General features: G+C 40.5%; 2 protein-coding genes across 3 annotated transcripts; one reads left to right on the forward strand and one right to left on the reverse strand.

Moving 5' to 3' along the window:
- Positions 1-8,996: 8,996 nt before the first annotated feature.
- LOC308099290 (heat shock 70 kDa protein 1-like) lies at positions 8,997-12,068 on the reverse strand. Its single transcript, XM_080447997.1, has 2 exons — positions 11,938-12,068; positions 8,997-11,262 (listed from the first exon to the last, which is right to left on the reverse strand). Exon 2 carries the CDS (start codon positions 11,247-11,249, stop codon positions 9,330-9,332), a length of 1,920 nt encoding a protein of 639 aa, XP_080304123.1. The 5' UTR covers positions 11,250-11,262; positions 11,938-12,068; the 3' UTR covers positions 8,997-9,329.
- Positions 12,069-13,816: 1,748 nt separating this feature from the next.
- cln3 (CLN3 lysosomal/endosomal transmembrane protein, battenin) lies at positions 13,817-26,340 on the forward strand. 2 transcript variants are annotated; one of them, XM_080447285.1, is made up of 15 exons: positions 13,817-14,163; positions 14,291-14,327; positions 15,789-15,885; positions 16,090-16,173; positions 16,596-16,675; positions 17,305-17,390; positions 18,199-18,271; positions 19,257-19,400; positions 20,643-20,785; positions 21,457-21,542; positions 21,946-22,014; positions 22,377-22,432; positions 22,572-22,665; positions 23,580-23,720; positions 24,472-26,340. In XM_080447285.1, the coding sequence occupies exons 1-15, from the start codon at positions 14,118-14,120 to the stop codon at positions 24,586-24,588; spliced, it is 1,353 nt and encodes a 450-aa protein (XP_080303411.1). In that variant the 5' UTR covers positions 13,817-14,117; the 3' UTR covers positions 24,589-26,340. The 2 variants fall into 2 exon arrangements, with proteins under 2 accessions (XP_080303411.1, XP_080303412.1); XM_080447286.1 differs by having other exon boundaries at positions 21,490-21,542.
- Positions 26,341-26,590: the final 250 nt, after the last annotated feature.

Raw genomic sequence — 26,590 nt, forward strand, 5'->3', positions numbered from 1 at the left:
CGGACTCACAGAATGAGACACTACAAGTAGTGCTATAGCTTCATCCAGGCTGAAGTTGTCTGTTGAAGATCATACACTTTTGCCTTCTGTCATGAACCAGCCCCTGTTTCACTAACACTAAGATCACTCGTTCACAAACCATTTACCAATAGAGAAATTGTATGTCTCCTCGAAACCGAAACCAGTGAAAGCAGCCGATCTACAAGCTCACAAAACGTTGCTATCTGAAAAGTTGTGAGATTGTAGATCGGATATTTTCACAATGAAGTACGTCATACATTGAAAAAACATACTCTCAAATAAGCATTTCATGTTATCTTTACCGTTTGCATATGTATTCATTGATACAGTCATGTTTTTTGCAATTCAACTTAAATGAGTCTGCATCAAGTGAGGCTTGAACCGGCAACCTTGCGGTCGTGAGGCACTCGCTTAAGGGAGAAGGCATTGGACCAACAGACAAGAACCTGTGAAAAAGGAGATCACACAGATGATACAGTTTCACGCAAATAGCTGAAAAATCCTGGGTTTAAGTGTTTTTCAAACTGCTCAAAATTGCAGACAATCTAAGGGCGGAGCTTACTGGTTAACGTGATACATGTGTTCCTCATGAGTCAAGGCACATGTGTAAGCAGGTTTAATGGCTGTCGGCCAAACGAGGCATGACTTTTGCCTGTTTAAAGTTTGCACTTTCAAAAAATAGCTATAGCGCCCCCCTTTGACCAATTGGAGTAAGATTGGTTTCAGTAATATTTGGAATGACCCTCAACATTAACGCAAAGTTTCAAAGAAATGTGAGTCTGCATGTATGTGTTAGGGGCAGATGAATAATTGTCATAAAACTGCAATATTCATTGGCTCATTAAAGCTTCATTTTTTCACTTATGGAAAATCTTTTGCACATGTTTTTCGGCATAGGTTCAAAGTTCATGTGTAAAACGTTTCGTGCAGATTACTAAAAAATCCCAGGAGGAGATAGGTTTTAACTGTTTTTCATATTATTCAAAATGGTGGGAGATCTAAAGGTCAGAGGTCAAAAGTCAGAGTGTGAAAGTTGTTGATCATGAGTAGACGCATATGTATATTGAAGTTTCATGGCTGTAGGTCAAACAGGGCATGAGTTGTACCTGTTCAAAGTTGGCATTTTCAATTGAGTGCTATAGCGCCACCTTTTGACGAAAGATTGTGAGAATTATTTCTTGATAGTTTTTCATGACCATCTACCATATGGCCAAGTTTCGTAAAAAGCGTATGCCAAAAGTGGGAGAAGAAAAAAGAGGGGAACATTAAAACAGGTCCAGAGCTGAGAGCTCTGGCCCCGTAACAATTAGATTTTTGCTTAAGAGGTTATGTGACAAAGACTACATAATTTGACAACTGTAGCAATGCAGAATAGCAGGCAAAATTAGGAAGGGAAAATAAATAATTATTCAGATATAAGAAGAAGCCATAGTGGAAGGAATAGGCTATCACCTATTTCAAAATTGCACATTGTACATAAACACAACTCACCAATGAAGGAAGGCTGGAAGAGGGTGGCAGATAGCAACATCGTTTGATAGTCCTCAGAGGGTTCGGTAAGTTTCCCCCCAAAGCGGCCGTTGTCGTTGTGGTCCAGTGTGACAGGTCGCAGGTCACCGGTGGGTTCTGTCAAGGTGAAGTCTGTGTCTTTGGTGGTGTGGAAACTGGTGGTGCTCTCCTGAGTGTACACTAGAATGAGTAGATTGAGAGATTTAAAAAAATGTTACTCGTGTTCTTAAAAAGAGCCCTGCAGAAAAAGAAGAAGTGTAATATCATGTTAATTCTGTTTCAGTTCTTCAGAGGATGATCAAGTTCACTCAGAAGAAACAAGATTATTCGGTTTGTTGCTCATAATAAACAATTTTACACAACACAGCAGTATGATGCAAAAGAAAATGTCACCAAGTGGTACCTGGTGGCTCAGACAGCAGGTCCACGCCTTGCGGATCACAAGGATACGAGTTTCAATACACCTGGCAACTCTAGCAAGTTCTTTTTTTCTCTGCCCTACTGGTCTCTCCTCTCTCTGTTCTACGGGCATCTCTGGTGTCTCCATTCTCTGCCCTAGGTTTTCTGTCTCTTTACACTTTCCTATCTAAAAGGATAAAAATGCCAAAAATAAAACCCTAACAGCTCATGCAACCTAAGTAGGAAAGTTCAAAGTCCTTCTGGTGTTAAATTTCAGTTTGAATGTTAAAACATTGTAAATCGTCCAAAATTAGGATTGACACATTATTTAAAAAACTAGAATTCCCACTAATGAAACGTCTCTGTTGGGTGGAAATAACTAAATAAGTCATATGTCCAAAACTGTTACTTTTCAGGATAAAAAAAAAAGAAAGAAGCAAAAGTAGCAGATCTACAAGCTCAAAACGCATTGCTTCACGCCACGTTTTGAGCAGATTAGTTTTTGGGGCTTTTATGCCTTTATTTATGGGACAGTAGACTGACAGGAAATGGGGAGTGACACGCAGAAAAGGTTATCGGGATTGGGACTCAAACCTGCGGCACGCTGTCAGGCTGGCATTGCGACCTAGGGTGCCTGGACCGCCACACTGCGGCCCAGGCCAGATCTGCTACTTTTGATGCTTTTGTGTGACGCTGTAGTATGGGCATTAATTTAGTAGGGCATTAATTTACGAAAAAACACAAAGTTAGAATATGGAGATAAGAGGTTTCTACCCAACGGCAACGAAAAGCAAAGCAAGCAAATACGTACAAAACATAGAACATTCATATTAAAGTGCTACAGTGCAACACTGCACCCTTACATGCATAGCGTTGCTGTCGGGTAGACACCTCTCATCTCCATATTTTAACTTTATATTTTTTCGTAAATGAATACCCTACTTGATCATACTACAAGCATCACACAAAAATATCAAAAGTAGCAGATCTACAAGCTCAAAACCTTTCCTTTGTTTTTTCGATTTTTTTTTTAATTTGAATCCTGAAAAGTTACAGTTTTGGACATACTGTATGTGGTTTCCATCCGACAGAGACGATAGATATGGGATTAATGTTTGATTAATGCAATTAATTGTAACACTTACAACATATTTGCTGCTTTTCCCCAGGCCAACTCGTGAGTGTAGAGACCTGCAAGGTGCTTCTGTCCTTTTGACTTCACTCTGAAAAATTAGATTTATAAAAAATGTAAAAAGACGTGTAGTGTATGATAACTTTCCCAATCATAGTCAGGATCATGTTGAAACACAAAGGAAAGCTTTACAATATACAACATATAACATACTAGGAAGTAAGTCTATGCCAAGGTTGGAGTTGGGCGTTGCAATCACAGGAGTTGCAGAGGAAAGGTCTGGGAAAAAGTTAAAGAATCATTGTACCAACAGCATAATAGGATTTAAGGATCTCCTTTTGATCATATCTGCAAACACATTCTGCACCAAGATAAGTTAGATATTGAAGCTGCAGGAAGCAGATATTGAAGCAGCAGGAAGAACATTTGCATGTGAAGACAACAGACAGGTTACTGCTGTCCATCTTATTCTCTGCTCTCCTAGGGTAGGCACAAACAACAATCACAGAGTACAATTAGAATTGGAATCCATTCATTGGGAATTTTACTTGGTGCATTGATCTCACATAGAAGAAAAAAATAAGCAAAATCTGAAAGGATAGTAAGGTATAAAAAGGTATATATATGCATAAAGGCAATAGTGACAATTGTGTCAGATCAGGTGTGAGGGCAATGTTAACAGTGGACACGTAAGGGTCCATTTGGTTCCATTTGTTACAGATCTGTCACGGTCCCCCTGGCATTTTAAGGACAGTACTTGTGTAAATGTCCAGAGTGCAATTTTCTTTTGCACTCGCAGATTTGTCTGGTCCCAGGCTACCCTGTATGTAGGCAGTCAAGTGGCTCACCACAACTCACCATAACAATCTGCACCTGAACATCTCTACATTTTAACTGCTATGATTGTATTTCATGTCAGCCCATGTGAACACCAACATCCACAGCATAAACACACTGACACAGCTAAAGGAGAATCTTTCCAGATGTGTTTTAATAAATCTGTGTCCTCTGTCTGTCTGCCCCTGTGTTCAGGTTGATTTCAGAGACTACCCTCCCCTGCTGCGGCAGGCTGTGTCCATGGCCAGGAAGCTCCAAGATCCGCTGGTGGAGTATGCTCATGTCTGCAGCAGTGACGAGGACATCCTCTGCCTCAAACTGCACCCTCTACAGGTGAGAGATTTACTATATAGAAATCAACGTGCAGAGACTATTAGTTGACAAATAATCCACCACACAAAATATCAATGATGCAGATATTCTTTGTCAAATTATTATTATAATAGTATGATTACCCTTTAATGAATTTTTAAATGAGGATTAAATTGAAAAGTCGAGCTGAAAATAGTCCTTATGAGAGAAGATTGACTTACAAACATTAACTCAGTTATTCAGGTAAGCTCTGTAACGTAATGACTTTTGAAAAATGTAAACAAACGTGATGAGAGTTGATCTACAAGCTCACAAAGTGTCGCAAAGTGTTTCAAAAATGAGTTAGGGGAAAATGTGGAAAATGTTTAAACATTTTAACAACACAAATCTTGTACGGGGATCTCTGACACAAAATATTTTCAGATGAGGGGTCTACGGCCAAATACTTATTAATGTGTGGGTCCTTGACATGAAAAGATTGAGAACAACCGCTTTAACTGAATAACTGTGTAATGTTAACCTGTTTTGTTTGTGTTGTTTTATTTCCCCCATCAGGAGCACGTAGTGAAAGAAGACCTGCTCAACGCTCTGCACTGTGAAATCATGAGAGCCTGGTCCAGTTTGTGTGCGGCCTTGGACCCAGGAAGGGCTCTCAGCTCCTCAAGGTGTGTGATCATTGTTCATTCATGTTATGTCAGGAAGAGCGCCTATGGGAAAAGCCTGGTTCAGATGTAATGGGGTTGTGGAGCAGGTCATGTTATGAGGGAAAGTTTGGTAAATATGCAGTTCAGTTTATGAATTCAGACACTGGCAACATGTAAGAGATCATTTCAGTTTCTGAACTGCATATTACTTTACCTGCTATACTGCTATATTAGTGTGCCTGGTTCTGCAGATCATCCATTTAGTTTTCTTGTGTCTTTTCAGATTCTGCAGCAGAAGAACACTCGTCTGGAAAACAGGACCCAGCTGGTCACCATGTGCCACATGGGGCCCAACGTCTTCATCAACTGTGCAGGTTTCATCAAGATTGACACTGTGTCACACCTGGCTCTGAAGATGGCTGCAGACGCCCTGGAGTATGACGAGTTGGCAGAGGATGCCAACCAGTCGGCGGAAGCCCTGGACAAGATCCTGGAGAACCCGGAGCATCTTAAACACTTGGACCTGGACGGCTTTGCTGATGAGCTGGAGAGAAAGGGTTATGGCAAGAAGGGAATCACTCTTTATGACATCCGCGCTGAGCTGAGCTGCAGGTACAGAGACTTAAGAGTTCCTTACAGAGTCCCCAACAGAGAGCAGGTCTTTAACCTGTTCACAAAGGAGACACCACAGACCTTTTATATAGGGAAGCTGATCACCAGTGTGGTAACGGGCATCGTTCGCCAGCGGCCGCAAGGGAAGAGAAGATATGACCAGGCCATCCGTAACGAGTTAACAGGGCTGTGGCAGTGCTCCTTGTGCCAGCAGGACAACTTCCCTGGACTCAGCCAGGTGTGGGACCACTTTGACAGCAGCTCCTGTCCAGGCCAGGCCATTGGTGTTCGGACCAGGTTGGACAACGGCATCGAGGGGTTCATTCGCACCCAGTTCCTCAGCGACAAGGTGGTCAAACACCCTGAGGAGAGGGTCAAGGTGGCATGACGGTCTACTGTCGCATCCTGAAGATCAACATCGAAAGGTTCAGCGTTGAGCTGACGTGCCGCACCTCCGACCTGATGGACAAGAGCAACGAGTGGAAGCTCCACAAGGACAGGTACTATGATTGTGACATGGAGACAGAGTCCTTCAAAGATGAGGAACAACTGTGGAAGAAAGCACAGCAAAAACACAAGCGTGCAATCATCCACCACACCAACTCCCACAATAACTTTGATTCCATGCACCAGGCAGTGGTGACCAGGGTCTGGTGACCTGGAAGGTAATGATATTTGTAAATAAAATTGTATATATAGTAATAACACTGCATGCATGTATGACAATCAATGAAATTTCAATAAAACTGTTAATATGGAATCTTTAAAGTCTTTTTGTTAATATGGACAAATGTTGCATTATTGAAGGCCAATGAGTGATGAAGTGAGTGTATGTTGTAATGTGTATTGCATAAAAATCACGAAAAATTTGAATCAGTGTATGGGACGGTAATGGGAATTAAATATAATCTTTATTCCCATATTTAGATAATGTGTACAGGTTTTCTTTTCACTCATATAAACACGCATGAACATTGATCAAACAACAACAAACAAAACAAGGATCAGTCAGAAACATCACGTAGCCTACTTGAATCCACACTGAAGTACAGTGGACAGGTTTTAAAATATTTGTCATCTTACAGTCAGGGGCGAGTTATGGGTGATTTACACAAACATTTTCCTCTAAAGTGTAGCTAAAGATTTATGGAAATGTAATTGGCACTGTAGCCTCTGCCACTAACAACAATATTCAGTTAGACAAGAGGACCTACCAATAACTGTACTTCATTTGAAAGAGTGAACAACACTGACCATGAGGGGGTGGGTTCAAATCCATGTGGTGCATCCGGCTTTGTCGAGCGTCTACACAAACACAATTGGCCTGTGCTCGGAGGTGGGAAGCCGGGCGGTGAGGGTGATATTTGTCATTGCATGTAATCCTACAGGCTAGGGCAGCACCTGTAAGCAGGGAGAGTTGGGCGGGAGGAGTAGGACAAAGGCTCTACTACGTCCTCCTGGTGGGGGCTCCTCACTGGTAGGTGACTTGCTCCTCACTTGTAGGTGAGTCAGATACAGTAGGATGCAACAGCAGTGACGACACAGAAATGTGTGTGGGGAAGAATAATGACTAAATTGCTCTTGTGGTCATGTGACCACAAGAGCTGTAACTTATCTTTTGTCCCACATGTAGTATGTGAAAATATTTCAGTCCAGCTTTAAACAAAAACATTGATAGTAAACAGTGAAATCCTCTGCTCTTCATAGACTGGATGAATGAGGACACCTGGTGGTTGTTTCTAGTTACTGCATTATGTCACAAAAGGATGGTTGATTCTATGATGGTAACACTTTACTGACATGACACCTGTCATAAACATTTCATAGAGGAGATTGTGTGCACATCTTGTATCTGTATTTAGGCCAGGTGCTGGACATCAAGGCAAGAATCATGGAGAAGAGGGTTAAACATCCGCACACTGGTTTAAAGCTCCCAAAACGTATTTTATTTAAATGTAAAACATTTCAACCTTATAGGTCTTCATCAGGCAAATGTCATTTTGCCAAATGAAGACCTATAAGGTTGAAACGTTGCATAAAATAAGTTATGAGTTATAAAATAAGTTGGGGGCTTAATTTAAACCAGTGTGTGGCTGTTTTACCCTCTTCACCTGTCATAAACATGACATAGCAGGTTTAATTATCAAGCTGTCATAACAAAGACTTCACAAACAATATCAACTTTGCATATAAAGTGACATAAATGACTGAATGACACTTAATGACATTTAAATTCATAAAGCAGTAAAATCCTGAGTTTTAATGTATCCATTTTTAACTCAGAATGTACAAAAGGCTACATTTGTACCAAGGATTTTACTGTGTAGTCAGTTTATAGCAATGGTTCAAGTCAAGGACCCACAAATTGGCATTAGGCCAGACTGAAAAGATTTTCAAACTGTTTTGAAACTGCTTAATTTTCCTGGGGACCCCAGGAACCAACGGAAAGACCTGTGGGTGTCCCAGGACCCCACTTTGAGAATCACTGATTTAAAGAGTCCCTCTCCATAAAGCCAACAATGTGATGTCATCATGTTCTTAATCTGATCAACGACAACCAATTTGTCCCCTAGTGTAAATTAGTTTGAGAGGCAGAGCAGATATAATTTAATAGTCATACACACACAGCGCACAAACACAATTTACCAAAGGGCTTCATCTACATGTACAGCTTAATAGCCTTCGCTGCTGTGGGTACAAATCATTCTTTTGTATCTAGAGTAGACCTTAGTTTGGATGTCATTGGTCAGACATCATCAAGTCACATTCCTGTCTGAGCAGGTGGCCAGGACACTTTAGAATGATAATGGACTTTTCTCAGCACCTGTCACTTAAACATCACAGTTAACTGACACTTGTGTGATATTGATGGCTACTTTCACTAGACTGTCAAATCCTCTGTTAATTTAACTCTGAGAGTACAAATGGACACATTAAAACTGTGTAGTCTCCCCAGTCACATAAACTCATGTTGCCAAAACATGCCAAGTAAAGTCCTCAGTGTCAATTTAACGCTGAGAGTGTAATGGACCTGTTTACATTACATTACATCTGTATGATTATGATGAAGAATATTATTATCATTATTTAACTAATGCTTATTGCTTGTCAGTACCCAGGTACCGTTTAACTATCCAAGACCTCAATGACTTTAACAATGTTATCAGGGACTGGAGATTGTTTTCTAGAATCGTCAATCAATCAATGAAGGCATGGGATGTACAGTAGGGTCTTATATATTATTATAATGTAATAAAGGGTATATATCTAGCCTATACTAGCATGAATGAACACAATGCTTAATTTAATACATTAAATTGAGTTGGTAAAGTGGAACATTGATGCGACTAAACTGGGATATTTGCAGACTCCTCTTGAATAAAATAGGATTGGAAGGATTGTTTATGTAACACAGAGTTTCTGTTAGTGCTTTTACGGTATATGTTAGAACTGTAAACATGGACAGAGTCCTCTTTAAACAATACGAACGTGTTTATTCACAAAAGGTTGGTGATTCCAGTTGGGTTCCAGATACTTTACAAACAAAGAAAATGTCATCTATGTACCTAGAGCTAAATGTAAATGTGAATAACTTAGGATAGATTATTATTATGAATTATAATTATATTTTTTATTTAAAAGATACAAAGCCACCAGAAATATTCAATTTCACATTTTACTGCAATGCCTAGCAATGCATACTGTAAATAAAAACATATAAAATTGATAGACAGTGAATGTACATGATCAACAAAACACAAATACACCATGGGCAACCACCTAGTCACAGATATTGAGTGTAAGTACAGTAAACATAATCATCTTTTTTTCTTTTCTTTTTTAAGTCCATAAAGACTATAATTTTAGTCAATATCCTCAATGGTTGGGCCCTGGGAGTTGCCTTGTGCCTGCTGTCTGCAGCTGTCTGCTGGCATTCCTCCCTGATACAACTTGCTGATGATGGAGCTACACACTTTCTCCAGCTCTTTCTGCTGATGCTGGTACTCCTCTTTATCAGCCAAATGGTTGTTCTCCAGCCAGGCTATGGCCTTATCACACTGCTCAATGACCTTTTTCTGGTCTTCTTCACTGATCTTCCCCTTCATGTTGTCATCCTGCACAACGCTCTTCATGTTGAAGGTGTAGGATTCCAGTGAGTTCTTGGCAGCGATCCTGTCCCTCTGAAGGTCGTCTTCATCTTTGTATTTGTCAGCATCCTCCACCATCCTCTCGATGTCTTCTTTGCTGAGCCGGCCCTTATCGTTGGTAATGGTGATTTTGTTCTCTTTGCCTGTGCTTTTATCCACTGCAGACACTTTTAAGATGCCATTGGCATCGATGTCAAAGGTGACCTCGATCTGAGGAACCCCTCTAGGAGCAGGTGGGATTCCTGACAGCTCAAACTTGCCCAGCAGATTGTTGTCCTTGGTCATGGCTCTCTCTCCTTCATACACCTGGATGAGGACTCCAGGCTGGTTGTCAGAGTAAGTGGTGAAGGTCTGGGTTTGTTTAGTGGGGATGGTGGTGTTCCGTTTAATGAGGGCTGTCATAACTCCTCCAGCTGTCTCAAGGCCCAGGGACAGAGGCGACACATCCAGCAGCAACAGGTCTTGAACATTTCCTGATGTATCGCCTGACAGAATGGCAGCCTGGACGGCAGCTCCAAAAGCCACCGCCTCATCTGGGTTGATACTCTTGTTCAGCTCCCTGCCGTTGAAGAAATCCTGCAGGAGTTTCTGGATTTTGGGGATTCTGGTGGAGCCTCCAACCAGGACAATGTCGTTAATGTGCGCCTTGTCCATTTTGGAATCTCTAAGGGCTTTTTCCACAGGCTCTAATGTTCCCCTGAAAAGGTCAGAGCACATCTCCTCAAAGCGAGCCCTGGTGATGGAGGTGTAGAAGTCAATGCCCTCAAAAAGAGAGTCAATCTCAATGCTAGCCTGAGAGCTGGAGGACAGGGTTCTCTTAGCCCTCTCACAAGCTGTGTGCAACCTCCTCAGAGCTCTCTTGTTTTGGCTGATGTCCTTCTTGTATTTCCTCTTGAATTCTTCCACAAAGTGGTTGACCATGCGATTGTCAAAGTCCTCCCCGCCCAGGTGAGTGTCTCCAGCTGTAGCCTTCACCTCAAAGATGCCGTCCTCGATCGTCAGGATGGACACGTCGAAGGTGCCCCCACCCAGGTCAAAGATCAGGACGTGGCGTTCTCCTGACTTGCCTTTGTCTAGTCCGTAGGCGATGGCGGCTGCAGTTGGCTCATTGATTATTCTCAGTATTCTCAGCCCTGCAATGGTGCCAGCATCCTTTGTAGCCTGTCTCTGTGAGTCGTTGAAGTAAGCTGGGACTGTGATGACAGCATTGTTCACCTTCTGGCCCAGGTAGGCCTCAGCAATCTCTCTCATCTTTATCAGAACCATGGAGGAGATCTCCTCTGGGTTGAAGCATTTGTTCTCCCCCTTGTATTCCACCTGAACTTTGGGCTTTCCTCCATCACTCACCACCTTAAAGGGCCAGTGCTTCATGTCTGACTGCACCACTGCGTCATCAAACTTTCGGCCGATCAGTCTCTTGGCATCAAACACAGTGTTGGAGGGGTTCATAGCCACCTGGTTCTTGGCTGCGTCTCCAATGAGTCTCTCAGAATCTGTGAAAGCCACATAGCTGGGGGTGGTCCTGTTGCCCTGGTCATTGGCAATGATTTCTACTTTTCCATGCTGGTAAACCCCCACACAGGAGTAGGTGGTTCCCAGGTCAATGCCAATAGCAACACCTTTTACTGCAGACATTTTGAATAATTACCTAGAAATAAATGAAGGGAATATTAGACACATGAAACAATTCAAACAATATATGTACGGTATGCATTGTTATTATTATAATTATAAATTATAAGTATTGATTATTTAAGAATATTACAGTACAGAACAACATAGGCTACTCATCATCTGTATCATTTAAATCAAATGATATACATTCTAATATAGGTAAGTATTATAAGTATTATAGTTACATTGATTGTACAGGTGTATATTGGGCATTATATGATTTGTATCTTTCAGATTATGTCTCGCAACAGTTGTTCCATTACAATCCTCAATGTCTTCCTGGAATTTCCTTCACACTGAATAGCCCAACTCTGATGCATATTTTATCACATACTGTAAATTAAATCAAATTATTATTTTCCTGGTATAGCATGCACTATAGCCTTGGGGTTAATACACTTCATTCAAATTAAAACGACAATGTTCAACCATATTCCATCAATAGTCTGTTTTTTGATTTATTGAATACTTTATAAACAGTTTGTAAATAGTACAGTGGTAGCCTACAATGCTAAAAGGATAACACAAACAGCCCGGAGGGCTTCTTTCCACTGTGGTCATAATATATGTATTCAATTCATCATGACATTTAAAGACATACATGCAAATGTAAACTAAAAGTATCAGAAACAGCCAGGGTGGTACTTACTATGCACTGTGAAGTTTCAGTTTCTTGTGGTCGCTCCTCGCTGTTCACTTGTACGATGCTGTGTTGTGTGTCTATCTATGTGTCTGGTGAACTACTCTTATATATATGTGTAAAAAAGCTTTCTGGACATTTCCACAACTCAGTGGATGTTTCTGGTCGTTTCAGATGTCGTTGGCCAATGAGAGCATTCAGCGTATATTTAGCTTCCGGCGTAGTAACGCCTACATGACGCTCCGCTCTTTCCTGAAAGTTCCAGAAACATGGATACTAGTGTCGAAGAAGTGTAGAGATTATTACAACACATCGAAATGAAATAAATCTATCTAGAGTAGACTACGTTAGCTGTATTATTTGTAACTCATAAACTATTGTAATCTAACAAAGAAAGTGGCACTGGGATTGTTGGCTTAATTTAACACCTCACTGGTGCGATTGGTCTCAATAGAGACATTCAGGGTGCTTCTTGAGGACACACGACTACATACTGTACCTGTTTCATGTAACACTGTTTATTTGCATCTGAGATTATTATTATTTTAAATCTCTGTGTTGTTATCCATGTCCTCACTGTATTGTCTGATTCACCGCCTTTTGCGATTATTTTAATGTGGTTTTATGCTTCTGCTTTTCTTTTTTGCTTTATTGTCAAAGTTGTGACATTAATGTGATTCAAATGTTTGTTATCAGGGCGTCCTTGAAAAAGAGAGCTTGCTCTCAATGGGTTTCCCTGAATAAATAAAGGAAAAAGAAAGAAAGACATGTGAATAATACGGACGCGCTATGTATTGCTGTATATTGTATGCTGTTATGTATCACATGAACAGCATGATCATTCTACGTGGCCTAAAATTACACCAGCAAAGGAAAGGAATTGGTCGATAGAGTATTATAGCCACTTATCGTGATTTTAGTTTAGAGAGAAATTGCGTCATTGGTAATACTTGCTGTAGAATACAACTCTCGTAGACGTATTTATGATTCTGACGTTTTCAATCTACGAGAGTTGTAGGGTTCACGCCCCATGGAGACAGGGACTTTCTGCACTATATGCCCCGGCCCGTAGACACTCCAAACATCTACAAATTGAAAATAAAGGTGCTTACCCCCAAGCCCCAAATGTTATCTGTCTCTACGTGGTAGTAATTTAATGTAATAATCCATATCTTTCAATAAAGAAGTGTTTTAATGCCGTCTGTGGCCGATTCTGTCGGAAGTTCCCAATGGGCAGTAGTGACGGGTAGTGACGGGGCGCATCCGGTGAAACCCGGAATTACACTAAATGTAAACAGGAAGTACACGAGGGTGAAAAAATTGTGTTCGGCCACAGACGGCATTAAAACACTTCTTTATTGAAAGATATGGATTATTACATTAAACTACTACCGCGTAGAGACAGTTAACATTTGGAACTTGGGGGTAAGCACCTTTATTTTCAATTTGTACATGTTTGGAGTGTCTACGGGGCATAGTGCAGAAAGTCCCTGTCTGAACCCTACAACGCGTGAACCCTACAACTCTCGTAGATTGAAAACGTCAGAATCATAAATACGTCTACGAGAGTTGTATTCTACAGCTAGGTAATACTGCCGTCTTTACCAGCATTTATAACGGTGAAAATGGAAATGGCCTGTGTTGAACGTTCGTTTTTGTGTATCAGTCATTCACTGGTACAAAGTGTTTTGTTACCTTATGGTAACAGGGTCAACATTATTCACAAAACCTGCAACATACAACAGACGACGCCGAACCAAAGTTGTTGTTGTTGTTGGAGTACTGTACCACTGTACCAGACTCCCCAAACTGGGAACCCTTAAGTGGGGTTCTTGTTTCCGTGGCCGGGGGACGTATTTTTGTGGAACACATCAGCAGACTTGAGGGAAACTCTTTCCTGTGTTTTAAGAAGGAAAACTCTTCAGTTGAACATCATCTGGACGTTTGTATATGTTTAATATGACCAGCAGTGGTTCTATGTAAATGTAGTTCCGGGATTTGAAGCGTGTGTCGGAGCTTCAGTCAGACTGCCATCACAATGCTGTCTTTATGCTTGTCATGCGATTTGATCTGCCCGAAATGCTGTTGTTGAGAATGTATTGTGTGGAGCTAGCTGCTAGGTAACAGCTGTTTATTTCTATTTCTATTTACTTTTTAAGAGTTTTACTCATTATTTGCACTTTTAAACCATGGAACATGCAAGCAGCGTGAATGCAGATCCTGTACATGTACAAGGTGAGTCGGTAAACGTCCTAATTTATCGGCTATTTTTGTCGAGTGGCACCTTCGTACGACTAAGTATAAACCAGTCCTCTGTAGTGTCAAATAACGTTTGTAATATATTATTTATTATGATTGACAGGTCGCTGGTCTCAGTGGCGGAACTGGAGCGGATTTTGGTGAGTGTTGAATGCTGCAATCCGGGAACTTATTTGAATGGATAAAAACGTTATTTTTAACCAATCATGCCATGGTGGTAGCTACTTCAGAGTATGCACATCTGCAGTGGTTAGGTGGTCTGAGAATTGTAGACCCTGGTGTCATGATAGGACACCTACTGGTTGACAAGTAGTGCTGCCTGGAGCAATATTTCCCCAGGTCCAGGTAGGACATTACACATTTCTAATTGCAGCTTTAAATATAATTGGTCCAATTAAATCAAATGACAATGCGATACATTCAAAATGAAAAATGAAATATCATATAACCGCGATATTGAGAAGATGCTATTATGGGGATGACTATTAGTGCTTTGACAAAATATCTACACATTGAGTTTTCTGATACATAATCATCAGTAATGCCTAAGTGGGTGTCATATATGCTATATATATGAATATGCCTCAAAGAGAGCTACTCCGCAGGTCTCAGGCAAGGACAAAATGCAAGTTGAGGAAGCCCTCAGTTCTGAACTCTGCAAAATCCATACTTGGCTTTCCGATAACAAACTGTTATTACACCTTGGTAAAACAGAATCCATTCTTTTTGGGTCCAAACATTCCCTTAGTAATGTAAAGATGATTTCAAGGTCAGAGTTGACGATGTAGTTATCTCACGCAAAGAAGAAGTTACCTATTTGGGCTGTATTCAGACATGCAAAAGTGTCACTTTCCAGCTACAGTCACCTTTTTGAACCCAAATAGGGCAATTGTGTGACACCTGACCCAAAAGAAAACATCATGTTGTCACCTTTTTCACCTCGGGGCTGTTTGCATGCCTGTGTATTATTGACACGAAACTGACAGGAGAAAACATTGCATCATAAGTGATCAAGAAAGTCAAAGAACAAGATTTTTAAGCAGAATTTCCTCTTTTGTCAACAAAAGTTCTCTCAAGACTATTGCTAGAGCCCTCATTCAATGCCATTATGACTATGCTTGCACCTCTTGGTTCTCCAACAGAGACACAAGGGGAGATGAATGCAAGGAGGTGTCATTCACTGCTGCCTTTTTCCCTTTTTCTCATTTGTACATATAGCATGCTATGTTGATGAATTGAATACATGGAAACCACAATGGAAACAAGTCCCCAGGACTTCTTGTCTTATCCTTTTAGCCTTAATGTCTGATTGTGCCACATGCTGTTTAAATCTTTTGACTAATAAAGCATTCAATCAATCAATCAATCAATCAAAATGCAGCCTTTACCATGAAAAGACAACCCTTATGCCACATAATGATATTCTGAAATCCCAGACGATATTTAGGGATCATATCGATATATTGACTGGCTCTAATTACAAGTCTTTTACATTAATTTTATTTACACCCACTGATAGGCTGAAATCAATATGTCAAATCGATACTATCAGTGGCACAGCTAATACAATTGATGTCCTTCTGCAAACATGGTGTGTCTAGGCTCCTGGGGTTGTGCAACAACTTTGCTTATGTGGTAATGCTGAGTGCAGCACATGACATCCTGAAACAGCAAGGCACTGACAACTCCACAGTACCGGTAAGGAAACTTTAACTCTGAGAGAGAGAGTGCAAATCTAACCAAATTTGGTTGCAAAGAGTTAAACAATTGAAATATTATAACATTTCTTATTTTACTGAGTTTGGATGGCTAAGCCCTGCATGTTCAGAAAGTAAAAAAAAATCTGTTCTAAAGTGTGAAAATAAGTCCCCTTTTCAACCCTTTTTTCGATCTCTGTTCCAGACGCCATCCACAGCAGCGTTAAACTTTGAACTGGGAAGCAGCAGCAACGGTAGCCGCTATGACTGCAACCCTGTGTCAACTGCGGTAAATAGGTTTATTAGACTAGTGTTTCGCAACCGCTGTCTCCCGATACACAGAAGTGGGTCACGGGATGTTATGATATGATATTTTCACTATTTATTAATTATTATACGTTTTTTAAATATATGGGATTTCTTTGATTGTTTTGAAAATTATTTAATTCTTTAGAAAAATGTTTGACTTTTTTTTCCTGCCCGGAAATTTCAATGTATTTATTATTAGATTTAAAATAATAATAATAACAAATTTAGCAAACAAAAAAGGGATATTTACTTGTGACCCATAACAATGCGTTCGCGACCCACTAATGGGTCCCAACCCACTGTTTGGGAAACACTGCTATAGCTAAACAAAACAGTCTTGATTTTATTCTAATCCTGTTGCTTTGGAGTCGTCCCTAAACTTCTCTAGCTCCCTCTCTGCAGGCTGTTCTATTGGCAGATATCCTACCCACCCTCCTCATCAAGTTCACTGCTCCCTTCTTCATCCACTTAATTCCCTATGGGTAAGTAGAAGATGAGGAGCACATTCAGCCACAGACTCAACCTTTGTCGGTCCTCTGTACACCACAAAGCACCTTGGCCAATCCCTTGTGCCAATCAGGCTCCACAAACCAAGCAATATGAGATATTTAAAACCTCCACTGTCTGTTACAGACGTTTGTCTTTTGACTACTGACTCCTGCATGGACTCCTAGGATGGACAGTACATTTGACAGATGCCTGTTAAGGATGGCTGTTGAGAGACTGTACATATATTGAATATTCACTCATAGACTGTTGATATACTGTAAATACAGTATATTCACCCATAGACTGTTGATATACTGTAAATACAGTATATTCACTCATATACTCAGTGTTGATAGACTGTTAATAGACTGTGCATATATCCAGCTGTGTAAACGTTGGTAAAAAGTTGGTGGTAGTCATTCTGTATCTCAGAATCTAGTGTTATCTTGAGGTACAATTATCTGTCAACGCCACACTGAACCACAAAGTGTTGAACTGGGAAGAGATGCAGTCATTGGGAAAGTCATGGCAGTTTGATTTTCATGCACAGTAAAATCCTATGGGTTATTTTAACTGAGTGTACAAATGGATCAATAATGTCCCTTCCTGTTTGGACCTCTAGGTTTCGTGTTTTGTTCTGTGTCAGCGCTGCAACAACAAGCTTCCTATTGGTATCCATCTCTTCAGTCATGTGGATGAGCATTCTGGGTAATGGAAAGATGACCTCCATCTCATAAACTACTATTTTTTATTCATTTTTTATTTTTACGGTTAACTTGAAACAAGTTAGAAATTGTCAATCAGGAAAGTGACCTGTTCACATGAACCAAACATGCATACAAATAGATAGAACTTGAGCCATTAATGTTGACTGACCTGTGAGTGCATCTGGCTTAAAAATTTGATCTGAGGTTGTTCTGGCTTTGATTATTGATTGATTGATTGATTGAATACTTTATTAACTAACAGTACGTTAGTGCAGTCAAAAAAAGCTATGCTAAAAGGCACGGGGGGGGGGCTTGTTTCTATTGTGGTCCATTAAAAATGGTCAGATGTTGGGACTGTAAGTCTATTGACTACCGCAGCACACAATCGAGGTCACTATAGGGCTTGTAGGGGAAGGAACAAATTTGGCCGTTATAACCATTAATTATAACTATTAATAACTTGAGTTGAGCCCTATTTAAAATAATAAAAACAATTAACAATGTTCCTGTTATGAAATGCCCAAAAGAGGGACGTCAGGGCTAAAGTTTATTTGACCATAACCTTTACTGTCATTTAGAATTACTTTGTTGAAAATGCTGAGGGGGACTTGACATGTTTTTTTTCTCCATGGTTTTAACTTGCTGCTGTTATGTGATTTCCAAGAGTGCAGCCAGAGTTTTTCCACTGAAATCTGCTACTGTCATCAAACTGTAATAAGAAATTGACCACATATCTGATCATTAATTTAAGCCCCCAACTCTCCCTCTCTGCCCAGACAAAGGTATTCTAATAGTGTGATGTTTTCCAGGTGTGATCTTTGCCAGTGTGAGCTCTGGTCTGGGAGAACTCTCCTTCCTCTCTCTCACTGTCTTCTTCAACAGGTGAGACGTTTATTTTTACCCCACCCTGTCAGGGAGGGGCATTGTTTTCATCTGGCTTGTATGTCTGTCTGTCTGTCTGTCTATCGTTTCTCAGCCATAACTTCTTCAAAAAATAGTTCAATTTACTTCAAACTAAGAACAATTATTCTCTCTGTTATTGTGCTATGATCCTATCCATTAAAGATTGTCAGGGTGACTAGGGTCGAATGTGTTGGGGGTCAAAATCATCGGATAGATGATCTTGACCCCAGACATGTTTTTCACTATAACTCAAAAACTGTTGAAGACAGAATTGTTCAACAAATAGAAATAGACATGTCTCTAATTTGGTAGCATGACCTTGAGCAACCTTGAAAGGTCAAACTCCATTGACCAGTTGGCCAAGTGGATATAATATATAGTATACCTAGCAGAGCACGTGAGCGGAGCGGGTGGAAATGCCGCACGACGCTCCAGGGGGCTGGTTTCACGCTCGCTATTCGCTCACGTTGACTCCCCCTGCGCTCCACTCCCCGTCGCTCACGTTGATTTGCGCACCTCTCGCTCCATGCTCCGCTCAAAGCGGGTCGCTCAACAGTAAAAAAAAAGAAAAGGAAGTTGGAAATCTAATGAAATCTCGGTGCGCTGTGCACTGCTGGATGTCTGCGTGTCTCTGAGTCCGTGCGACTGGGCATGCTCAAACATTCGGTGCGCGGCCCCCGCCGGGGCGGCTTGGAGCGGTAGGCGGTCCTTGCTCTGAGTAGCGCTCCAACCTTTTTATAAACCAGCTCTGCGCTCACGTCAAAATCGCGTCGCTCCGCTCCCATGCTCTGATACCGAGGTAAAAGCCTCAATGTTAATGTATCCATTTGTAACTCTGAGAGTGTACAACTTTGCACTCTCAGAGATAACTGAACGCATATTTTGTTTTACAGTATAGTATATTTGTATGTGTATTTGTTCATTGTGTGACTACAGTATGTGTCTCTGTGTGTCTTTGTGTCAGGGATGTGTTGGGGGGATGGGGTTCAGGCACTGGAGGTGCTGGTGTGGCCGGGGCATTGCTCTATTCAGCCTTCACCCAGGCCGGCTTGACACCACAGGTCACGCTGCTCATCATGCTAGTCGTCCCCGTTGGCATGGTGATGAGGTAAGACTGACAAGTATTCCTGTGAAGTAGCACCCATAGAAACACCCAATAAACACTTCTTGTTGCATTTGTGTGTTATTAGTAAATGATGGAATCCATAACCTTGCTGGATGAACAATATCCAACAACGGAAGTGGATGTTCATTCACACTTTGGTCTCCTTAAAGGAGCACTTCACCTATTTTCAACCTTATCTTCATTTAATTGGTCCTCACTGATGCTCATTATACTGTACGATGGCACTATTTCTGTCTATTCAGTCTGTGTCTCAGAGGAGGGCTGTGTACAGTTGAGAATTCTGCCTGCAGGTTTCTCAACTGTCCATAGTCCACCAGTGAGATGCAGAGTGAGTAGACGATGATTGTGCCATCTCATTATGAGCATTAGTGATGACCAATTATATGAAGATACGGTTGAAATGGGTGAAGTGCTCCTTTGATGGAGAAGTTCCGTATGGTGTCTGTTCCCACATTAGATGATATACAGTATGTTACAGCTACAGTACATATTGCTTGTGCGAGAGGTGTTTAAAGCCCAGTCCACCCTAATGAAGTTGCAACTGCAACCACTTGCATCAGAATCCCCAAACTGCACTGACCTGCAACAGGTCAATTCAAAGTGCTGCAACTGGTTGTGGTGCGGATCAATGGTGTGGACTGGGCTTTAAACACACGTTTAAGGGTGATAAAATATGTATTTAGGACAAACAGAAATCGGAGCGAGGAAGATTAATTTGAATTTCTTTCATTTGGAAAGTGTCTGACATTTGTGCATACCACTGTTACCTGCAAATGCTGTGTCTTTTGAGTGCTCGCTGCATTGCTTCTTGTCTGTCTAAAACCAGGAAATGTCAACTCGACACCAACATTGTTCTTGTGAAGTAGAGCAAAGGAGGTCATACTGTAGCTTATGACCCAGTTTTGAACCCAAGGTTTCATGATTAGGTCTGGATGTGATGTGTGCACATCTGGCTGAGCCACGGGTCTGCTCTCTGTCTATCTTTTCTTTGCACTGCCTGAATTATATTTTGTTGCGCTCTGGTGTCGTGCACGGAAAATAGCCGCTATTTTTAGTGCGCAACAATAGCGTACAAATGAGTATAAATCAGGCTTTACTGTTGCATTTAATGCTGGTAATTGAGTCAAAGGACGATTATTCTTCTGTTAGATGAGATAGTTTGCAAAATACCTGAAATGTAAATAGTAAATACCTTTTTATTTTCATCCATATTCCTGTTTCCAGCTACTTTTTCCTGTTGGTCTTTCCGCCGTCATTTCCTCAGTGGCATAATGGAGGGGCGAGGCTGCCAGTGACGGGTGGAGTCTCAGAGGAGAGACAGCGGCTAATGGAAGATTCTGATGAAAATGAGCCACAGCAAGAGAAAGGTACAGCCAACGGTCAAGCCTAATTCATACTTCATCATACGACGGTGTCACTCGCCAAGAATAGCAGATCTACAATTTCAATCTTTTTGACAAGCGACACCGCCGTACGACGAAGTATAAATGAGCATCATGGGGCCTAGCCTGAAACATGAGAGGAAATTTGTAGGTAAAAATAATATTCAACAGATCCTGTGAAACTGAATTTTATCACAGCATCAACAAGGCAGCTGAGTTTCATCCATGTCTGACCGGTCAAGGGAGACAGTGTTCAAGTGCTTCATAACAACCAGATAAAAGACAAGGAGATGATTGAAAGAACTGGAGTCACAGCATCATCTAGTACAAAACAAGTTGACAGTCAAAACAAAAATAGCAAAATTACAGATAAAAACTGCTGAAATTATATGATTGCCTTTTGATAAAAAAAGATATCAAAAGTGAAAGCTATCAAAAGTGATTAAATAGAATGTAATTCTGGATTCACTTCTTCTGACTTGATCAACATACAATTCGAGTTTCACTGCCCTTTTATAACTTTTGCATTACATTCAGATAATTGAGACTCCTTCATTTGGGCTTTTTTTTATGACAATTTTATTAGAACTATGATGTGAAACTTTAGTAGCTTTTATTTAGTATTCATTAGGTTTATTATTGAATAACCCTCACAGGTTTTGTTCTCTTCCTCATGATGAATGTAACAGAGGACAGACCTACTGGGCCGCTCACCTTAAGAGAGAAACTACATGTCACCAGAGTGAGTTTACACCTGACACACATCACAACCACGCATATTTAATTGTATGTCCAAAACTACATTTTCAAGAAATGGAAAAAGAATAATCTGTGTTCCAATGGATCCAATGTAGTTATTATTTATACTTTTCATTTGTTAAATGTTTATAAAACCCACAGACAGACTTAACCACTTTCAAGCTGGCGTCTCTATTTTGTGCATGTAATGTTAGGAATCAGGAACTTGAATTGGTGTTTGGGTTTACAGTATTATACATAGATGTTCAAATAACAGTAGACAATGCCAAGAATATTAATGCCATGGAGCTCTGTGAATACTCAGTAAGAAAAGGGTCAGGTGACAAATGTCTGACATTTGTCACCTGACACATATGTATGTCTCTACTTCCTCTTAACTTTGCCAGGGTTTGCTGAAGTTCGTGCTTCCCCTGGGGTTGGTTTATTTCGCTGAGTATTTCATCAACCAGGGCCTGGTGAGTATTTTCTCTGCTGCCCCCTTGTGACACTTACAATGAATTCACCTCACTTAGATCTGTTTGAAATTTGAATTATACTTTTATACTTTTTTTTACTTTCTTATATATTTGACAAACTTCCCGACTCCACGGCTGGTCATGGGTTGTGGGGGAAATTTGAATTAAAAGCAAAATATGAATAAGTATGCTTATTGTATCCATGCATGACCTTTGTGTAAAATCAAAAACTGAAAGGAAGTACAAAGAAGTTAAAACATGTATATTTGGCATTCCTCTTAGATTTTCTCTGCAACACACTTTCCTGTGTAGATTGGTGTAGATCAGGAATATGGATGAATAATATACCTTTCCTTTCTCAGCTGGAGCTCCTGTATTTTCCAAAGTTCCCCCTGACCCATGCCGAGCAGTACCGCTGGTCAGTATATGATGTTCAGTGGAATGGGTATTTTATGGTTATTCAATAACGAGCCTGATTTATACCTTGTCGTGCGACATCATCGTATGACGGAGTATCAATTAGGCTTAAGTTGTGTGTGTGTGTGTGTGTGTGTTAGGTACCAGACTTTGTACCAGGTGGGTGTGTTGGTTTCCCGCTCCTCTCTGTGCTGTGTGAAGATAAGGAAGCTGTGGGCTCTCTCTCTGCTACAGGTGAGAGGACCTTTACATATTAGTCATATTCTACCCCATAAAATGCAGTGTTTATTTAACTCTGAATGCGTAATTTTTTTTCTATCTTGGTATTTAATTTCAATTTGTCAAGTTTTGTCAAGACACACTATACATATAAAGCAGAGACCCAGCATTCTTCCCCTGGAGTATTAACTGTGTCTAATTTCAGTGGAACAGAACGGGTACTTGTGTGGGCTCTGTCTGGAGGCCGAGGTCTCTAGCATTCATCTTTTGATGGGCTCGGTCTCATTTGGAAAGAAGCTTCCTAGTTGGGTATCATTGTTTGCAAATAATATTTGAAAAAAATGATACCCAACTTGGAAGCTTCTTTCCAAATGAGACATATTATGTCTGCTTAGGACCGTCTCATTACAGTAGGTTCCTTGATTTGTTGCGGAAACATCAAGTGCTTCAATGGCATCGTAGGACATCCCATAAGACTGTGTGGCTCCGTCAAATGGAAGAAGCTTGCGACACACATTTTGTTTCACAGCCTACTTCCATCTGAGACTCCGGTAGCAGAATCGAAGAGCGGCGTTTTAATTTTTTCAAGCTACTTGGCAGGTGATTGGATGATCCAAATGCAAATGAGATTTCCGGAGGGAGGGGGGTTTACCAGGCTACCGCAACCCCCCCCCCCCCCCCATGAAATGATTTATTTCATATATATAATTGTATATTGTGTATAATTTATTCTTATATATCTGTCACTTCATCTGTTCAGCTGGTACACAGGATCGATTTCCATGGAAACATTAGTCACATGACACTACCTTTCTAGGTTGCCTCAATTCAATGTTCAACTGTAAACTTTTGGACTGCACAGGGTACCTAATATTAAGGAAGGTTCCTAACTAGCAGGTGATGAGCGTCCTTGCCTCTGTGTTTTCTAGTGTGTGAATGCAGTGTTGCTGTCCCTGGCTGTGTACTACCAGTTCCTGCCCAGTGCCTGGCTGGTGTTTGTCATAGTGCTCTATGAAGGCCTGCTGGGAGGAGCCGCTTATGTCAACACCTTCTACTACATCAGCAAGGAGGTCAGCTCATCTGCTGTGGTGGTTCTCAAACCTTTTCATGCCAAAGATCCCCATCTGAAAAGATTTTTTTTTTTTTGAAAATAGCTGATATAAGTATAAAAGTATAAGTATAAAGTATAAAAAGGATGCTATATTAACACATTTTCCTGGGGAAAACAAGTCACACAAAAGTAGTGAAAATAACCGATCTACAAGCTCATCGCAGTGTGGCACGTTGTGAGCTATTTTTACTCTTCTTTAAAATATCTTGAAACATTTTGAAAATTTTTGCCGATGTCATGTTGAAAGTGGTTAAGGCTGACTGTGGGTTTTATATTAACCGATACAAATATTAACAAGATCTTGTGGTTAAATAATGACTGTCTACATTGGAAAACCGGTCATTGTTTCCATTTCGTGAAAAGTAACAGCCTTGGCCATAGTTTACAACGTTTCTGCCCAACAGTGTCAATACGAAATCTGGTGCAATTAGTCATGAACTTGGGGTGCATACAACAATAAAGGTCCTTACACACCGGGGCGATTTTTTTCATGCGAATATTACGTTTTTTTTTTAAACCTTATAAAGTCAATGCAAGCTTCCACACCAGTTTCGCGGAGCGAAAAAAGCGTCTTTTAATTATTTGGAACGAGTCCGAATTTTGCGTATATTAGCATATTCGCCGGTGTGTAACCGCCTTAAGGGTGCATAAGATAATGTAGGAACATGACATTCCTGACTTCTCCTCTCACATCCTTTCCCCATCTCCAGACTGAAGACAGACACAGGGAGTTTGCCATGGCGACCGCCAGTGTGGGAGACAGCCTGGGGATCGCTCTGTCCGGCCTCACCGCGTTCCCCGTCCACAGGTACTTCTGTTCCCTATGATGCAGCCACCGCAGAGACACCACATGGGGACATCTCCATTTGGAGCACACCATTCCAAAATGACATGTCAACTGTTTGTAAAACATGTGACCATCTCTTATGGGATAGAACTGACAAAACAAAATGAGAAAAAGACATGTATATATATACTAGGTACTGGTACTTTGTAAAGAATAGGTGGCTTAATTTGACACTGTTAAATTTTGATAAAAATCTTTTTATCAGCACAGAGGCTCTATGTTTTACTTTTTGAATGATAAATGTCAGGTAAGGTAATTTTTTTTTCTTCTTTTAAATATATGGATATAACGTTACATTGTCTTGAGGATGAACTCCTTAATACTTGGCTGTTCGCCTGTGTCGTGCACCAAAAATTGCCATTTTACAAGCTCACAGCTCGTCACAGCGCAACTCGTTTTGACCATGTAAATTGCCTATTTTCAGTGCATGACACAACATACAACCAAGTATAAATCAGGCTTTGCCTATTGTCTTCCTAATTTTATCCTTTCCTTTGTGTTGTGGAAAGGTGGCTCAGTGGTTAACACTGTTGCCTCACAGAAAAAAGATCCTGGGTTCAAATCCCACTGGGGCTTTTCTGTGTGGTTTGGACATGTTCTTACCATGTCCATGTCGGTTTGCTCCCACACTAAAACATGTGCATGTTAGGAACCAACTCCTCCCAGTGCCCTTGAGCAAAGGCAGTGGGAGGAGTCTAACCTGGAGTGGGTTCCTGGGTACTGGAGCTCCTTTTTTTTTTTAATTAGTACCGTGTTAAAGCAGCACTATATAACTTTCCTCTTCTACCCCGGATTTGAACCCGGTATCCTGCGCAAGTGCTGAATGTTTTACCATTGAACTAATAGAGCATTGCCTGCTTGCTCAGGGGATTAATTGAATCTTGACAATCAGGTCAAAATTCGTTTCAGATCCTGTGTCTAGGTGAGACATGACCTTTGACATGATCTAAATGTCTCAATAGAAGAGCAGGGAGACAAAATACAACCACCCCAATTGTAGTTGGGGTGGTTGTCAAAAGTTATATTGCATTAACATAATCTACCATACAGATTGGACAAAATGATATTTTATTCATGAAAAAAGTGACATAGTGCTGCTTTAAATTACTTTTATCTGTCAATAGTGTTGAAATAAATTTTAACCACATACAATAGTGTCGTGCGGAGGAATTGACGCCTGGTTGAAAGTGGTTAAAATATTTTCTATGGGAAGTAGCTTTATTTCAAATAGATGGAATTTCAAGAGATTATTGTTTTTGTTAGATAAAAGGGCACAACCTTTTATGAGATTCATGAAGGATATTGGTTTGCACATCATAAGAAATGGCTTTTCGCTTTCTTTAAGCTTTTGAACACTATTAATTTCACATACTGTATGTTGCTAATGAAATAATTGTCATTTTCAGTCACAGATCTTGTTAACCCAAGTCATGGTTTAATTAAGTATGCCTTTAATCTTTTGTCTGTCACCAAAAACAATTACTTTTCTTTTTATGAAGATAAAATTATTTTGTGTAACTTCCTACTGATATTTTGGTCCATTCCAGATACTGTATGCTGCTGCTTTTGGGTTGATTGTTTTCTTTTCTCCGTTATTATTATTATTGATCATTCTCAAATGGTGAGAATTTCTCTCTTTTTTTATTACAAATATATGTATTTTTTAATAAGCTTGAGTGTCACTGATCTATCCACCAATAAAAGAAATTGTGGGAAAAAAATCAATCATCATTCCCAGAATTACTGCTTCATTTGACGTCTTCTCAGTCTTGTCTCAGGTCTCAGGGGTCCCATGACAAAGAAACAATAGGTGTTACATGGCCTTTTACATATAGCTTGATCAAAGGGTTGATTCAATCAAAGGCAGGCTTTCAGAGCAAGGTGTTTATGATCCCTTTAACAAAAGAGAAACAGAAACACAATCTATTCTAAATGATGACAGATAGAATGGAATAATGAAATAATAGCACCCATACAATCAT

This window comes from Gymnoscopelus braueri (genome assembly GCF_963280865.1).
Source record: "Gymnoscopelus braueri genome assembly, chromosome: 13".
NCBI lineage: Eukaryota > Metazoa > Chordata > Actinopteri > Myctophiformes > Myctophidae > Gymnoscopelus > Gymnoscopelus braueri.

Excerpts from the sequence above, each read along its gene's own strand:
- LOC308099290 (XM_080447997.1), bottom strand. The coding sequence starts at position 11,249 with ATGTCTGCAGTAAAAGGTGTTGCTATTGGCATTGACCTGGGAACCACC.
- cln3 (XM_080447285.1), top strand. The coding sequence starts at position 14,118 with ATGGAACATGCAAGCAGCGTGAATGCAGATCCTGTACATGTACAAG. Across the intron at positions 17,391-18,198 it reads CATGTGGATGAGCATTCTGG|GTGTGATCTTTGCCAGTGTG; the intron begins GTAATGGAAAGA and ends GATGTTTTCCAG. Across the intron at positions 22,015-22,376 it reads ATTTCATCAACCAGGGCCTG|CTGGAGCTCCTGTATTTTCC; the intron begins GTGAGTATTTTC and ends TTCCTTTCTCAG.